General features: G+C 42.9%; 1 protein-coding gene across 2 annotated transcripts in view; it reads left to right on the top strand.

The window, feature by feature from the left end:
- Positions 1 to 335: 335 nt before the first annotated feature.
- LGI1 (leucine rich glioma inactivated 1) overlaps positions 336 to 18757 on the top strand; it is an 81436-nt gene continuing 63014 nt past the window's right edge. For both annotated transcript variants that reach the window (XM_077455187.1, XM_077455185.1), the window contains exons 1-2: positions 336 to 855; positions 1465 to 1536. In XM_077455187.1, coding sequence (XP_077311313.1) covers positions 656 to 855; positions 1465 to 1536 — 272 coding nt within the window. In that variant the 5' untranslated portion in view covers positions 336 to 655. The remainder of the gene's footprint in view (positions 856 to 1464; positions 1537 to 18757) is intronic.

Here is an 18757-nt window from a genome sequence, read left to right as displayed (position 1 = left end):
TGTACTTTGGTGCTTTATGCTATGCTGCAGAATGAAATTAACATTTATTAATGAAAAGCATTCTTGGGTGACATAAATGGTAGATGCTGTATGCCCCATTGATGGGCATTTATTCTGTATCTTTGGGTACCTTTAAGCAGAGACTACCTCTGTCTTCTCTTCTCAATGTCCTGCAATATATAAGAAAAGGTTCCCATAGGATTACACCGTGAAGGGATTCAGTGAAAATGATGAATTCCCTCCCCTCCTCTCAGCCCCGGCAAGACATAATGCTGTACTATTTTTGGTTCACAAGGAAAGGGCCTCCCTTTGAAATCAGCAGGCTGTGCATTTTCTAAATGACATCACTTGGCATTCTGCTGCTGTGTGAGCTTGATATTTACATGGCAATGCATGTGTCCCTTGTTCTTGCTCCTATTGCAAGGCAGTGGGATATTCCCCATCACACAGCACAGCTCTAGTCTTCCCACTGCCCCCTGTGCGCACATACACACACTGCTTTCTGATAAAGCTGCAGGTCTTTCGCAGCAAGCCAGTAGCTAAGGAGAGGAAGACGGCAAATGAAGAAGGAGATCCTTGCATTGGCCTTAGAATAGTTGCTGTTCATGGTTTGGGCTATCCATCTTACTGGCTGCAGTCACCGAACACCTGGAGGATGGGGAATGGTAGAAGACCACCTAGAAGGATTGCCATCTTCCTTTGCATCTTCTTTGCTCTTTTGCTAATAAACAAGACTGAAGGGAGAAAGCCAATCAAGTCAAAATGCCCAACCTGGTGTACTTGTACCAAAGACAATGCCTTATGTGAAAATGCCAAGACTATCCCTCGCACCTTCCTTCCTGACGTTATCTCACTGTAAGGGGCTGTAAGCATTTACTACTTCACTGTATGATTTTATGTACTACTGTCAAGCCTTGACTTACAGGTTAATATTACATGCATGATGTGTTAGTGCATTGCTCGAGAAAACATTTTCTATGTGGCTTTAGTAGCAATATGTTTTATTTTACTAGCTTTATGTGTAATTTTTTTACAAAATATAAGAGTTGGAATTTCACCATCGGCATTATCCTTCATTGTTTGTGCCATAACAGAGCTTCGGTCAAGTTGGAAAGGGTAGTTGTGATAGATGCCAATGGTGGGTGATCTAGAACTGGACAGGTCTCTCACTACCTGTCATTTTTGTAAATGATTTGCTCAGCTATAAGCATCCTAGAAAATTCTTTGTTAGGTAATAAAGAAGAACTCAGCAAAAGAAAAAGGCAAAGAGCATTGGTGGTGTCCAAAGTAGTGTAACCCCAAGCAACTAGATCTCATCACGTCGATTGTTGCTTACTGCACATCGTTCTTTACTGAATAAGCTTGTATAAGCCTGACACTTCATTATTTGAAAAAAACAAAATGATACATTTTACTTTTTGATTTTTTTTTTTTTATGCATTTCTATATTTCTTTATTTTGCAGGTCCTTTGTGAGATCTGAATTTACAGAAATCCCAGAGGGAAGTTTTTTGCACATCCCGTCTCTGCAGCTGCTGTAAGCAAGCAAGCTTTATTGTTTAACATATGTGTCTTCAAGCAGAAGATATTAGAGTGTATTGTCTGAATGAAGTCACCTGTGTAATATGCACTCTTGTCCTTCTATAAAATGGCACTGCTGCAAAGTGCCTGAGACCCTGACCGCTTGTATAATCAGAGGCACATATAATTAAATTGAGTGCATCAGCTACACAAGGCTCTGCAGCTCCCTAGGCTGGTGAAGGAGGTGCTCTGACATTCAGTGTATTAGCTGTTAGTAGCAGAATAGGCTGAGAAATGCAGCACTCAGATTTATATAACTCTTGAAGCACAGCTCACTGCATGCTAATATGTCTAGTAAAAACTGACATAGGGTACATTTGTTAATGACTTTGGGTTTATTTAATTAGGCAAAGTGTGACAAATCACAGAAACCGAAGAGCAGTTATTTTTTTATCATTTTCAATGTTTCTTGCAAGCTTATTGCTTTTCGCTGTGTACTTATATGGATGGTCAATTATGCCCTGTACACATGGTCGGACATTCCGACGACAAAATCCGTCAGATTTTTGCAGACAGATTTTGGCCCAAACTTGTCTTGCATACACACGGTTGCACAAAGTTGTCGGAAAATCCTATCGTTCAGAACGAGGGGACGTATAACACGTATGACAAGACTATAAAGAGGCCAGTAGCCAATAGCTTCCATCTCGTAATTTATTCTGAGCATGCGTGGCACTTTGTGCGTCGGAATTGTCCACACACGATCGGAATTGAAACAATCGGATTTTGTTGTCGGAAAATTTGAGATCCAGATCTCAAACTTTGTGTCGGAAATTCAGACGGAAAAAGTCCGCTGGAGCCCACACACGATTGGAATTTCCGACAACACAGTCCGATCGCACATTTTTTGTCGGAAAACCTAACCGTGTGTACAGGGCATTAGAGTGGACAAAGCCAATCTCATACCTGCATGTGATGAGACTATTGGTCAGTGTGGGGTTGACTATAAGAGCTCTTGACCATCAAAAGTTTTTTTTTTTTTTTACACATAGAGATTTCTCAACACATTGTAAAAATATCTGTGTGACCTGATGCAAACATTGCCTTTAGGCTGGATTCACACCTATGCATTTTTAGTGCTTTTTGTATTTTGCAGATTTGCACTACAGAACATGTTCCATAGGAAACCATTTTAAATGGACTATAGTGCAAATTTGCAAAATGCAAAAAGCACTAAAACTGCATAGGTGTGAATCCAGCCTAAAGCTGGCCATACACCATACAATTTTCTTATTTAATTTCCTTTAGATTTACCTTCAACTGTGTGGTACATGGGCCTGTCTGATTGCACACAAATTGAAAGTGTTTAGATTTGACCTCATTTTATATGGTTTTGGTAAATCTAAAGGATATCTATAGAAGAAAATTGTATAATGTATGGCCAGCATTACTGTGTAGGAAACATAATAAATCTCTCATGAGGCCTGGTTCACACCTATGCTGGTTGCAGTTTTCATATTCCAGGTGTATTTTGCGTTTTTCAATACACGTTTTGATCCATTGAAATCTATGGAACCAAAAACAATAAAATGCATAGATGTGAACTGCATCCATATGTAACCATGTTAAATGGACTGTAGTGTGTTTTTGCAAAACTGAAAATGCACAGGTGAGAACCAGGCCTTATAACTATTATTATTATACAGGATTTTAAGCTGGATTCACACCTATGCAGTTTTAGTGCTTTTTGCATTTTGCAGATTTGCACTACAGTCCATTTAACATGGTTTGCTATGGAACATGTTCTGTAGTGCAAATCTGCAAAATGCAAAAAGCACTAAAACTGCATAGATGTGAATCCAGCCTTATATAGCACCAACAGTTTACACAGAGCTTTACAACTTGAGGGTAGACAGTACAAATACAATACACTTTAATACTGGATGAGATGGGGGAAGCTTGTGAAAGGGCTCAGTAATACAAACCAGTACAACGTCAGGCCTGTGTATATAAGATTGTCATGTGGTCCTTCTGGTTGTTTGCTTAGTAGGTATGTATGGCTTTCCATGGTTTGCAGTTTGCACTTTTGACTTATAAATCATATGGGAGGAGAAGCCTCTGAATTGATTTTTTCCCTGTCATGGCATTTGGGGAGTTTGCAGTGCACATAAACCTGCACTTTTGTTCACTACAGTCATACATAGCAATGTGCCTGATAGCTTGGCAAGCCATAACGTATTGGTTGCATTGGTGAAGTGCCAATAGATGTGGTGTGTGTGTGTGATCTTCTTCATTGGGAGCATGCATGCCCTAAATTAGGTGGTAAGTGTGTACATTTCCAGACAAAGTGTTAAAGTTTTGTAGCAAGACAGGATTGATAAAAAACTGAACTGTATCTGGATTTTTCATAATAAATTGTCTAATTCCTCATAATTTCTGTTCATCTGTTTCATACCCAAATAATCAAATTTGTACATACTTATGTTCTGCACATACGTATCTCGTAATATGGCTAGTGTAATGAAGTTCAGTAAAACTTGTACCCTGCCCAAAACCTTTAAACTGATGTTGTGCCCCCCTATTAACCTCAATGCCATATCCTACTGAAAAACTTCAATTATCAGGTATAGGCAACTAGGCCTACCAGCTTACCAGCATTACCGCCAGGTAAGGCAAGTGTATATTTGCATAGGTACAGCAAAGAGGGGGAGGTACCTACAGACAACCTAAGGGGCTTAGTTTCAAAGTTTTGGGCAGAATAAAGTTTTAATTGTTTACCATTATTCAAATTTTGTACACAGCCATACGCCACAACCAAACCTGGCTTCATTTTATAAAATGCTGCAAATTCAGATAACTGCTACTAAGATGTAAGCTTAAAGTATGGAAGATCACTTTTTTTTTTTACAGTATTTGGTTTCTGATGGGATAAGGTACAGGTAGTACTCCTTTGTCCCATCTTACTAGGTGTCTGCAAATTTGGACAGGGCACCTCCACCTTGGCAAATAGCTGTCCAACACCAGGGGTAGCAAGCGATTAGCGATTGTCTCTGGCTCCCAGCACTTGCCTGTGGGAAGCCGTGGTAAGAGGAATTCATGTCAGCCTTACCTCCTTATGCATTCATTGTGGCAGTTTTTCCTTCAGACAAGTGCTGGTTACCTAAATCCTCGTACACACGATCAGATTTTTGGATGACCATTTGTCCGTTTTTTGTTGCATGCTAGTCTCATGTCGAAAGTGAAGAGGTTACTCACCATATGAAAATTCTCGTAAGACAGAATACAACTTCAGAAGGGACATCGTGTGTTGAATTGTTTTATATGTGTTCTTTAGTTTTTGGACATGCATAGTCTTGTTTTTTTTCGCATGAAAACCATACAAATTAAACGAAAATTGGACGTTGAGCTCACGTACGACAAAAATTTTATAGTCTGCACATTTTGTTTTTTGTTGGACGAAAAATCGGAACCGGCTGTTGAAAGCATCATACTAATGATCCGAAAATCGTCAGATCGTTCATCGGACGAAATTTTACTTCCGATTTTCGCATCGTGTGTATGGGCCTTAAAGCCTCATACACACTATCAGATTTTCTGCTGATTTTTGTCTTCAGATTTACCAAAACCATGTAGTGCAAGGGAATGTCTGATTGCATACAAATTGAAACTCCTAAGGTTTGACCTCATATTATATGGTTTTGGTAAATCTGAAGGAAAAAAATCAACAGAAAATCTGATAGTGTGTATGGGGCTTTAGACTTGCTACCAAAAATCTCCCTGCTAGCTGTGGTGTTCGCTGTGAGCCAACAGTCAGCTCTCTATAGCCTCATACACGCGATCAGACTTTGTACAAACTTTCCCGTGGACTTTTGTACAAAGAGCGTTGACCGTAAGTTTGTATTGCATACACACGATCAGACTTTTTAGGCAACAAACACGAACGTAGTGACGTTTCAACGTACTGACGACGCTTCAAAAGAGGACGTTCAATTACTCCAGCGCCACCTTTGGTCAACTTCTGTATTGTTGTCTGATCTTTTGCATTGGTTCTGAGCATGCGTGTTTTTAAAGTCACGATTGGACTTTGCTCCATCGGACTTATGTTGTCAAAAAGGTTGTTTGTTTTCACAGCCAACAAAAGTCCGATGAAAATCGAAAAAGTTTGTCCGACGGAGCATAAATACGGTCGGATGTTGCTCCAAAACAGCTAATTTGTATGTTTGTTGTCAAAAAGTCAGATCGTGTGTACGGCCTTATCAGATATCGCAGCTACCATTACAGGGCACTCAGGAAGATGGGACAAAGTAGTAGTACATTTTGTCCCATCAGAAACTAAATACTGTGGAAAAAAATAATTATTTTTTTAATTAACCTTCCCTAGGCTGCTGAGAGCTGATGTTTTAATTGTTTCTATTAGTTATTGCATGATTACTCTTTCTACTGTGGTATTTAAAACCATAAAATGTGCTTAAACCAGTGACACCAGCTATCTTTTGTTTGTTTTCTATAATCCTTAAAGTATACCTAAGGCCAAAACTTTTTTTTGATTTTTGAAATAGTAGGGGAGCCAATTCTTTTCCCATTTGTGTTTCATTAGAGAGATTTCCCTTTACTTCCTGTTCCGTGGACTCAGCAGGACATGAGAAATTTCCAACTTTCCAGGGACATCTCATCTAAAGTGTGCTTTAATGCCCACCAAAGAAGTTAATGGTCTCTTATTCTTCCAAAAGGCAGATGCTTGAGGGATGTTTTCAAAATGACAAAATATACACATCGATTAATTATTCACTGCAAAACCACAAACCACAGAATGTGTTACATGTCTTTATGAAAGGAGGCCAATAGTTTTATTTAAATAGAATTCTGTTTTAAATAGAATCTTTGCTACAACACCCCCCCCCCCCCCTTCTTTCTCAAAAACTCAATGGTACTCTATGTAAGGAATGTAGCATGCATGCAGCATTCAACAGGTCTCTGTTTAGGTAGGTGTCCATATCCATATTTAGACTAAATCTAAAAAACAAACAAAAAAACAACAACTTTTTTTCTTTTTTTTTATACAGTGGTGAGGGGTTAGATTGCCTGCCAGGTTTTGTCATGCTGTCTGTGTCCCTGCTAGGAAAATGTACCATCTGTTTGTCCTGGTGATCATTGTCACTACAGTTGAAACTGAGGAAAAATTTAAAATTCTGAGCTGTCACCAGAACAGGAAGAGTGGCGGGAATCTGCCAATGGGCACACTTTAGAAAGACGTAGAGAGATTGCCTCTCGCCCTCTGCGTGTCTGCAAGACAGGAAGTTAAGGAAAACCTCCTGAATGGGACACAGATAGCAAATAAAAAAATAAAAACTGAGAGGGGTTCTAAAATATATATATAAAAAAAAATCAAATATGCTATTAATTTAGCACTGGTGCAAATGCGTTGAATGATGGACCTGCAGTGTCCAGGCACAGAGCCTGATACAGCGTTGGAGTTTTATTATTAGGCATCAAAACACCTGATTTTTCTCTGCTGATTGGCAATGGCACGTAACATGTAAAAAAGTGTGTTTTCTGTATTCCTTTTCTGCTTAGGCCTGGTACACACAAGGAGATAATTGGACGAATGACCGTCTGTTTTTTTTTTTTTTGCATGTTCATCTCAACGAAAATTAAGCGATTACTAAAGTTATAAAAATTCTCATACGGTTCGATATACGATAGTATAAAAATTCATAATGTATTTTTCGCAAGAAAACTGTACTGATTAAATGACAATCATACAATCTGGTATCATACGAGAAAACTTTCTATGGTTATCCCATCAGATAATTTTGCATGCCTTATCCTGATCGGCTCTCGAAAGCTGTGTACTAACGATCAGAACGAACGGTTGCTTTGAAAGCGGTATTTTTCTGTGTACGGATCTTGAGTGCTAAAACACAAGTATCACACCCACAAGAACGATCGTGAACAGGGGTCTCAAACTGGTGGCCCTCCAGCTGTTGCGAATCTACAAGTCCCATGAGGAATTGCAAGGCTGACAGTTACAAGGATGACTCCCACAGGCTGAGGCATGATGGGACTTGTAGATTGGCAACAGCTGGAGGGCCGCCAGTTTGAGACCCCTGATAGACAGTCCTCACACCTCCTACAGAAATCGCCACCCATGGCCATTCAGTCGGTCTGCCCTGGGATGAGGGTACTGCGACATTTCTATTGAATCAATTTGAGTTCCAAGAGTATGCAATACCTACTTATTTGTTCACTTTACTATTCAGCTTGTTCTACAGCACTCTGGTCTTGTTTTCTATTTACTAAAATTACTTTTAAAAAGTCCGTCTGTAATCAGGCAGCACATTAGTCCCTGTACACAAGTAATGCTCAAATATGCACGTATTGGTGTGCAGACGCTGCATATTTCAGCCATTCATTTTGACAGACTGCTGGCAGTGGGCTGTGTGCTGCACCAGTGATTCCTGGGCAGACAAACTCCTGATTAATGCTGAAAGGTCCCGTTGTAGCCCTGTGCATGAGACTTAAGGGCTCATTTACAATATCATTGCCCTCTGAAAATTGATATGTCCTTATTGGTGTGGTGGATCACTTTTCAGAGGGTATTTGCCAGGTGGCTGGGAGACCTTATGTAGACTCCTCACTGCCTGTTTTAACCTCCGGAAGCAACACCACCGCGCAGCAACTGTGCATTGCATGTGGTTGTAGGGTAGTTATGGCATGGCTTGCCAAACGTTGCAGGGGGTATAATTTTTGACTTGCCATAGAGCTAGGGTTGCCACCTTTTGTTCAAGTCAAACCCGAACACTTTAGCGGAGCATGCCAATTTTTTTTATAGTAAAAACTATACATATATTTTGCTATTAAATTACATTTCTAATCATATGAAGTTAATAACAAGAGTTCTCCTTTACATCAGAGCCCACAGAGTTCCACTTTTTACATCTGAACTCGCTGAGTTCCCTTTCACTGTAAGGGTGGACTCTGCAGACTCTGATGTAAGGGAGAACTCTGGGGACTCTAACATAAGGGATGCTCTGGGAACCCTGATGTAAGGGGGGAACACTGAGAACTCTGATGTACGGAGAGGACTCTAATGTAAGGGGGAACACTGTGGCCTCTGGTTTAAAGGGGAAATCTGATGTAAGGGGTGCTCTGAGAACCCTGATTTACCTTAGTGTACTCACTCAGAGGCAGGAGAGAGAAGGGGGGAGACTTCAGTCACAGACAGGGATGGATGGTGAGCTCACTCACCCCTTGGCAGTCAGCGTCTCTCATCCAGGTGAATCTGAGGCTGTTGAACTCTTTCCTTTCCAACTTTCCTTTTCTGAGGCACAGCGCCAGGGATTGGAGTGTGGGCAGACCCAGAGGGGTAGGGGTGGGGGAAGAGGTGCTGATCGAGCCCTCTCTTCTCTCCCATCTGTGTGTGTGGTTCGGGGGGGGGGGGGGGAGGTTAGTGCTGCCTTTGAGCAGTGTGAAAGAGTGTAACAGACACTTTCAGCTTAGACAACTGCAGCCAGCAACCCTGCTGGGAAGCCATAGTCCAGTCTAACTAATGTGTCCGGGTTTCAGGCAGTCTAAATCCCGGACGCATGATTCCAAACCCGAACTGTCCGGGTGAATCCTGGACAGGTGGCAACCCTACATAGAGCAAAGCATCACAGCTTCAGCTTGTATGCAACCCCGTCTGACTGTTTTTGCAGCTTAAGGGCGCAGGTAAGAGGGGGCTGCACTAAAAACACAGCTCAACTGCCTTTTTTTTTTTTAAACTGCCCCAAACACAAGTGCAAACTTGGCCTATGAGTAGATATACCAATGTCTCTCAACTCCAGTCCTCAAGGCACCCCAACAGGTCATGTTTTCAGGCTCTCCATTATTTTGAACAGGTGATTTGATCAGTTTTGCTGCCTTAGTAATTACCACAGCTGTTTTATCTGAAGGGAATCCTTAAAACATGACCTGTCGGGGCGCCTTGAGGACTGGAGTTTATACCGTCTGTATTTGCTCAGGGATAAGCAATATAAACATTGCATGTTAGTCATTTTATTCCATCAGCAAAAGGAAAAAAAATGCACCTGGAAGCAATTGCAATGATCTAATCCACAGAAATTAGAAGAGTAAATTGCAGGGAAGATAAATCACAGAGATACTGGAACATCACATGACAACCATAGCGGATTGATGTTTGATGGCCTGCTGCATTACTGAGTACAGCTGGACAAAAGTTTTTTTTAAAGAGAAAGCATGGTCTATTTTCAAAGAGCATATATTCCTAGTTGTATGTGCAATGTTTAACTTATTATTGATATCACTTTCATATGTTTTTCAAGCCTTCTGTCCCATATGGCCCCTTTCACACTGGGACGGGAGTTGCGTCGGTGGTAAAGCAGCTTTGGAGACAAAGCAGCGGTTGTTTCAGGGGGCTTTGCAGGCGCTATTTTTAGCACTGTAGCGCCTGCAAAGCACCCCGGTGTGAAAGGGGTCTTCTTTCCCTTATTTAGCTGCGGTTCACACTATTGCAATGGCAGACATCGCATGTAATGCGCAGTGCACTGCTTTTCACATTACATGCGATGTCTGTGCAGTGCGATGTCAGCCATACAGATAGTATGGCTGATATCACACCGTATTCAGTGAAAACACGCAGAGGAGCCTTTTTTCTGTTCGGACCAGAATCGGATCGCCTGTGTGTTCACACATATGCGATCCTATTCATGTCCGATGTGTCAGTTCGCAGTGCGATATGCAAGCTGAAATGGGGGTGTCGTTAACATATAATGGCACTCCCCAGCAGTTCGCATATGGCAGTGTGAACTGCCGTGTGTGTCGGGTGCGATGTGGGAACCCGTAGTTGATTCGCAGGGTTCTCGCATCACAATAGTGTGAACCAGCACTTAAAGCTGAACTCCATGGCACTGAACAATCTACTCTTGCAGTGGAGCTCCACCAGTACTGCAAAGAATAAATGCAAATTTTTGCCTAAGGTGCTCATAAAAAGGACTTTTACTCACCTGATAACTTGCTTCTTTTATGTGGTGCTCTGGCCAGTGGTTACAGCAGTGAAGTCACTGGGGCCAACAGTCCTGCTGTGTAAGTTGTCAGTGGTTACTTCGTAGCTCCCAACTGTCCCTGATTTGGCGCAATGTCCCTCATTCCTCCTCATTTGTCCCTCATTTTCGTCTGATCTATATAGTTGTATATAAAATGCAGTTTTTATCTTTCAAAAAGTGTTTCCCAGCGCAAAACCTTTCATCCAATTTCTAAATTGATGAATTTGTACATTTTAAAAGGCAATATAAAGGAATAATAGTGGTAAAAAAAGCCCTTGTGGATTTAATTAACCTTTTTTTGGGTTAATTCTCCTTTAAGGGGGTGTGACAGGGGGGCATGTCCTTTGCCTAAATATATGTGCTAGTAGGTGTTTCTCATTCCCATCTCAAAATGTTGGGAGTAGGGATGAGCTCAGGTGTGTTTGCATGGAACACGCACAGAGCCCACCAGAAAGTCGGTGCAGTGCTGCACTAATCACAGGCAATGAGACATTGCCCAATCTCTACAGCTGCACATCGGGGCAATGTCTCACCGCCTGTGATTAGTGCAGCGCCCTGCCGACTGCCTGGTGGGCTCTGCACGTGTTCCATGCGAACACGCCTGAGCTCATCCCTAGTTGGGAGGTATGGTTACTTATTTGGGAGTCAGAAATTGCGCATTGCACAAGCGACGCCTAGCATCCTCTTGAGGAATCCTAGGATTCCACAGCCCTGGTCAGGAAAGGCAGGACTAGGAGGATCTGTGCAAAAATTCTGTCCTTTTAACATAAGATGCTAGACACACAGTATTGTATTTGAGGCCTGCTTTACACCTATGCATTTTTTTTTTTTTTTGTGCATTTCAGTTTTGTAGAAACACACTACAGTCCATTTAACATGGTTTCCTATGGATGTAGTTCACATCTGTGCATTTTATAGAAAGGGCCAGGGAGTTTTTTTTTGGTTCCATAGACTTCAATGGATCAAAAATCTGTATTAAAAAAACACAAAATACACCTGGAATATGCAAAGCGTTAGGCTGGATTCACACCTATGCATTTTTGGCACTTTTTGCATTTTGCAGATTTGCACTACAGTCCATTTAACGTGGCTTCCTATGGAACACATTCTGTAGTGAAAATCTGCAAAATGCAAAAAGCACTAAAAATGCATAGGTGTGAATCCAGCCTAAGGTTTGATTCACACTAATGTGTTTTTTGATGCATTTTGCAGCAATGCAGGGACATTTTAACATGGGTTCCTATAGAACATGTTCACATCAATGCATTTTTGTGCCTCTGCGTTTTTGGAAAGGGTCGGGGACTTTTTTTCATGCAAAATGCAGCGTTTTGCATGTAATAGAAGTCAATGGACCTGCACCAAAAACGCAACTACCGCGTTTTTGCTGCGGTTTGCGGGGTTTTTTTTTCCAGTTTTTTTCACTGTATATAGCTGGTTGCTAAGCAACCACAGTGTATAAAAAAATATAAAAGCGCAAAACGTGGCAAAAACGCGTGTCCAAAAACACAACCAGCACCTCAAAAAGCACTGCAAAAACGCTCAAAAGCAACATGCATATATGTGAATCGAGCCTAACTCATTGAGTCAGATGACTCAAAAGCTAGCTATACACTGATCATACACAGTGTGTGGCTGCCCCCGATCAACAGAAGTCAATTGTTTGATCAAATTATGTTGAGTGAACATGTTGGTAAATTATTCTTGATCGGCTGCTGCAGGTGGGTCCCACTGTCAGAATACAACATCCCTGTTGTGGGATTCCTTCCTCCGCCTTGTTTGTGTGTGTGGAGGAATCTGGCTGAGGCTGGGTTCTCACTTGGTGTGGCCGCAGCTCACAGCATGGGGTCCGGTGCATCCCTGTACACCAATTCGGGTGCAAATCGGGTCCAAATTTCTGCCTGAATTTGCACCTGAATCGGAAACCAAAGACGCACAGGATCCTTTCTGCAATCCAGGCTGCGGCCACCTCGGAGGTGTGTGAACCAACTCCATTGTGAGCTGGGCACACTCTCCTGTAATGCAAACTGAATGCCTTGAAACACGCATCCAATTTGCATAAAGGATATGTAAAGATTTTTTTTTTATAAACAAACACATCATACTCCTCTGTGAAGTTGGTTTTGCACAGAGTGGCCCCGATCCTCCTTTTCTACAATGCTGTATCCTGGCCTAGGCCGACAAGGCCCAGGCCTAGGGCAGCACAGAAAGAGTCCCAGACGGCTTGCTCTACAATGTTAGTGTAGCACCAGTCTTATGGGGCGGACTGGGCCGAGAGGCAAATTAGTCTAGCACCCCCATAAAGCAGTGGCACTGCTTCCAGTATGTGGGCAGCTGGCATTCCGCAACTGTGGGGGGCCGTCACTTTTAATTTTGACTGTCCTCTCATCCTGGACCACAAAACGTCCTCAATGTTTTCTGATGCACCATTGGCATGGTTATAGCTTCTTAGATCAGAAATTTGTGCTTAAGGCTAGGTTCACACCGTAGCGATGCTGGAACGCCGCAAATCCGCGGCGTTTTCCTGCATTGCATGCCTCCCGCCGGCAGTTCACACTGCCCTATGCGGACTGCTGGGAGTGTCAATGAAATCTTAATGACACCCCCAGATCCGTCCGCATATCGCAGTGCGATCTGCACACTCGGACAGGAATCGGATCGCATGGTGTGAACACCCAGGCGATCCGATTCTGCTGCGGACCAAAAAAAGGGTCCCGTGCGAGTTTACGGCGGGTGCGATGCGAATTCAGCCATACTATCTGTATGGCTGAACTCGCATCGCTACAGAGATTGGATGTGATTTGCACTGCAGTGCGGTGCGAATCACATCCGGATCTCCCACCCGCAGCAGTGTGAACCCAGCCTTAAGTAGAACTATAAGCAACCCTTTTTTTTCATTTTGGAGTAAGGAAGGGTTATAACCCCTGTCAGTTTATTTTTTACCATCCCTGTCCCATTGCAGAGATTTCCCTTCACTTCCTGCCCCTTAGCCAAACAGGAAGTGAGAGGAAATCTATGCAAATGAAGGGAATCCATTGCCCCTCAGAACTAGTATCCCCACAGCAAGGGGTGTGGTCTTGACAGGAAGGGGTGGGTCATATTTAAATTAGGGAGTGTACAAAACCTAAATACACTACTGCTCTTCTGGGGTAGGGATGAGCTTGGACGTGTTCACTTGCACCACGTGCAGAGCCTGCCAGGAAATCGGCGCAGCACTGCGCTAATCACAGGCAGTGAGACATTGCCTCGATGTGCGGCTGCTGAGATCGGGCAATGTCTCATTGCCTGTGATTAGCGCAGCGCTGCGCCGACTTCCTGGCAGGCTCAGCACGTGGTCCATGCGAACACGCCTGAGCTCATCCCTATTCTGGGGTCCCTCAGTGGCGCTCCTGGCTCCTCCTCTTCACGAGTGCCCCGTTGGAGAGGCCCTCTCCCTCGGGGGAACTCGTGCGGGTGCACTCCCGTGTCCTGCTGCATCCATTGACACAGACAGCAGGACAGCCTCATTGGATTTGATTGAAAGCAGTGGGAGCCAATGGCTGCGCTGCTATCAAGCTATCCAATCAGGACCCGAGAAGCCGGCTGGAGCTGGTGTGCTCATCCCCATAACTGGAAAGACCGGGGTCAGGTAAGTAAAAGGGAGGGGCTCTGGGGGGCAGCTGCATCACAGGAGGTTTGCATTAAGGTGAAAAACCTCAAGGGTTTACAACCTGCTAAGTGTGAACCAAGCCTGAATGAACAAACTTGCCATCTATGGCTAACTACTTTGTAAGGAGGAAAAATAAAACACTGAGCAGAAGTATGAAGCAGAACCGGCATTTGTAATCCGCAAATATGGCTGCTCAATGCACATATATATCTACTAATTATGCAGTGCCAAGGGTAGTGACCGCACACTATGTGAGATAAATGCCCAGGTGTTCACCCACAAAGAAATCCAAACCGGGAATAGAGGCACTCCCATGTCTTGCAGGGGAGACAAATGAAAACAGCAGCGTTTTATTGTCGATGATTCAATGAAGCCCAGTCCATCTTTCTCCTGCTGTTTTCATTTATCTCCGCTGCAAGAGCCATCAGTGCCTCCATATATGTTCCGGATTTGTATCTGCTAATTATGCATAGATAAATATTTTAACCATGAACATGTTGCTACAATTATTTACATCAAGCTAATGACTTTTATAGGATACTATTAAACTGTTTTGAAAATACTTTATATTATTTTGGGACTTTGACTCCTACTCCATTTAATTTATTTAAAAGTTCTATCCAATAATAGGTCTATTCTACATTCTAAGTCTACCCATACTTAAATAATGTACTAAAAGCAGTAGAATCTTGCATGGACAGGTTGAACTTTAAGCCTCGCTCACACTGAATGCGACTTTGAAATCACGCAACTTCATCTGAAATTGCACAATGTCAATGATTTCGGGTGCGACTTGGAAGACATCTGTGCGGCTTCATGCACAGATGTCTATGCAAGTCGCACCCAAAATCACCTCAATTAGTGTAGAAACAACTTTTTCAAATCATTTCAGCACCGCAAAGTCGGTGTCGCACCCATTTGAACACTGCCATTAGCGACAATAGGGCGTGACTTGTCATGTGATTTGAATTGTCAAATCGCATGACAAGTCACTCTGGCGTGAACAGGGGTTTAATTTCAATACTAGGAGAACCCCATTACCATGTGTCCCTTGTTACCCAATATAAATGTGCATTTAAGACTCCTTTCTCACTGGGGCTGCGGCCGCGTCAGTGCTAAAGCACCACTCGTTTTAGCGACGCTTTTCGGGACGCTTTTATCCCCAAAGAAGGGGTTAAAAACTCCCGAGTTGTGGCGCTTCGGAAGCACTGCCCATTCATTCCAATGGGCAGGGCATTTTGGAAACGCTAAATACAGCGATCCCAAACCTTCGTAAAAAAATGTCGCTTGCAGGACCTTTTGGAACATCCCGCAAACGCACCGCCCCAGTGTGAAAAGTCACCCTGGAATGAATGAGAAGCAGTTTTCAGGCGCTTAGCAGCGGATATTTTCAGCGCTAAAGCACCTGAAACCCCCCCCCCCCCCCCAGTGTGAAAGGGGTCTTAAAGCGGTAGTAAACCCTCTGAGTTTTTTTTTTTTTTCTGACCTGCAAGGGAAAAGGCATAATGAGCTAGTATGCACCGCACACTAGCTCATTATGAAATACTAACCTTAGAACGAGGCCCCGACATCTAGCCTGATCCAGGCCGAGGGAGCTGACATGTTCCCTCGGCGTGTCTTCCGGGTATCCGATATCATCACTCCCACGCATGCGCATGGGAGATTTCTTTCCGGCAGGGTCCGACGTCTGCCGGACTTTCAGCCAAGAATCCCCTGTGTGCATGTGCCGCTGCAGTCAGTGGCGCATTGCGAGGGGAATACAGTTTAGGAGATATTTTTTTTTTACAAGTAAAAGTTGTAAAAAAGACAACCGATTTAAGTGTCCTAATGTGTTGACTGTTTCTACACAAACATTTAGACGTTATCATGACTGTATGCTTGGAAGAAGCCTTACTAAGCAATATAGTTAATACATTGATAGTAACATAGTCAGGTTGGAAAAGGACCATCAAATTCAACAGATAATGGAAATCCTCCATAAACAGAACCTTACATTTGATCAAGAGGAAAAGAAAAAAGCCCTTATAAATCATTGTCCAATTACCTCCAACAGTGGGAAAATATTCCTTCTCAATATTACATAGTCCCTGGTTCTTCTGTTTCTGATGCTCAGATATACACACTGGGGGTTATTTAAAGTGGAGGGCCACCCTAAAAAAAACAGCATTAATATTTGTAAAAGATTAAAAAAATAAAAATTTTAAAAAATAAAAATGTTTTTACCTTACCAGAAACCCCTGTTGCTAGGCAGTCTTCCTAATCTGCCTCTTCCTACTCCGCGGTGATCTTCGGTCTTTCTCTCCTCCTCACGTTGTTCTGAGGAATGGGGAACACTGTGTTCTGGGAACTGTGTGTTTCCTAACACAGCACGTCTCATTCACAAAGCGCCGTGCGACCCGCGCATGCGCAGTAGGAAAAGGGCAGTGAAGCCGCAAGGCTCCACTGCCCATTTCCCTTAGTGAGGATGGCGACCCTGGGACCCGAAAGCCGAGGGACGGGTTGGCCTCAGGCACCCTGGAAAGGTAAGTGTCCTTATTAAAAGTCAGCAGCTACTTTTTTTTTAGCTGCTGACTTTATAAAAAAAATTCCCCGCTGGAACACCGCTTTAAGAAAGGCAAATCCACTTTGCACTGAAAGTGTACTTGGAAGTGATGTCACTGTAGATCCGAGGGGGACATGCAAGGAAAATAAAAAAATAGTATTTTAGCTTGCACATGATTGGATAAAATCAGCAGAGCTTCCCCTCATTTCAGATCTAATCCACAGATTTATAGCGATTGCATTTCCAAGTGCACTTTGCACTTGTAGTGTAAAGTGGATTTGCCTTTAGTAAATAACCTCCCCCCAGTTTTATGACCGCAATGACTGCTGTCAGAGTAGGAGCCAGCAGTAAAGATGCAACTCTCATCACCTTTAAATTGCTGACTCAACCACCAAATATCAGTCTAAAATAGGGGTCCCAGTTATGGCTAGTGTTGAATCATGCTGTTTCATATTTAAGTTTCTATACCTATACAGATTTCGGCGAATATGAGGGAGCAGGTTTTAATAAGTGGTTTGATACCTTTAGGATGGTAAAGGATTCTGTGTATGGCTGGCCATACACTATACAATTTTCTTATTAAAGAGGGATTCCACCTAAAAAAAAAAAATATTAAAAGCCAGCAGCTGTAGTATTTATAGACTTTTAATAAATGGACACTCACCTGTCCCGGGTTCCAGCGATGCCGAGGCCGATCGATCGCTCGGCTCTCGGCTGCTGCCGCCACCATTCTAGGTGAGGGAATCAGGAAGTGAAGCGAATCGGCTTCACTTCCCGGTTCCCTACTGCGCATGCGCGAGTCGCGCCGCGCAATAGGAATTGTCCACGCTGTCACTGGGACCCGTGTGTGTCCCAGCAGACAGCGCGGCAGGAAAGGAAATGACATAGACTCCCATGGGAGTCTATGCCCGGAAGTGGGTGTAAATACCTGTCTTTGACAGGTATCTCCACCCCCCTCCCCCCTGTAAGGTGGCAATTGTGACACCGGAGGGGGGGAGGGTTCTGATCAGCGGAAGTTCCACTTTAGGGTGGAACCCCGCTTTAAATTTCATTTAGATTTACCTTCAACTATGTAGTGCAAGGGCCTGCCTGATTGCATACACATGGAAAGTGTTTAGGCTTGACCTCATATTTGGTTTTGGTAAATCTAGGAAATTTGTATGGTGTATGGCTAGCCTATGGCTTGTATGTGGCGGTTGATGGATTACAATTCAAAAGTCTTGGAAAGCCTGGCAGATGGCTGTAGCAAAACAGCTCACAATGCTTTTAAATGCATTTATACTGACTGCCAAACCAGAGACTGAATATCTGAGATTGGGAATATTTAATAAAATAATGATTGGTTGCCGTGGATTAAGGCACACTATACTCTACTCTTTACATTATTAAAGAATTATTTGCTGGCAAGCTGTGTTTGTAAAACTCCTTTCTGATGGAAACCATGAAAAAGAAAAGTACAGTAATTTTAAAGAAAATAATAATATACTTTTGCTGTTTTAGCAAAGGAATGCTTAGACAATTAAACTCTTAATGCATTAGTAAAGCCAGGTAGAGACTTTGGAGGGTGGTCAGATTCTCAGGTAATAAGGTTTTATTACGGGGGGTTTATCACCAACTTATCAACAAGTGAAACTGTAGTGATTATTCCAACAGGAAAAACAGTTAAATTATATATACAAAAATATGTGGATTTTGAGTTCAGGAATTTCCAGTAAAGTGTGACAACAAACTGGTTTAGAAGAAAAACTGTTCATTAGGGTTGCACCGATGTGGGTATCAGTGCTGTTACAGTAAGGTGAACAGATTTTTTAAATTAAATCCGGGGTCATTTTTTTTTTTTTTTTTTACTAGTAATGGTGGCAATTAACGACTCCCTGCCCATTGCCGCCCGCCTCACAGCCTGCCAAGCCTTACTCTCCGGGTCCCAGCTACTACTGGGTGGGAAGCGGAGGAAGATCACTCCGCCAGGGAAGGCAAGGCGATGGGCAGGTGGCTAGCCAGGACT

Source organism: Lithobates pipiens, unplaced genomic scaffold, assembly GCF_037356315.1.
Source record: "Lithobates pipiens isolate NorthernLeopardFrog02 unplaced genomic scaffold, aLitPip1_a1.2 Scaffold_25, whole genome shotgun sequence".
NCBI classification, from domain to species: Eukaryota; Metazoa; Chordata; class Amphibia; order Anura; family Ranidae; genus Lithobates; species Lithobates pipiens.
Note: the sequence above shows the minus strand (reverse complement) of the source record. Positions and strands in the feature narration are given on the sequence as shown.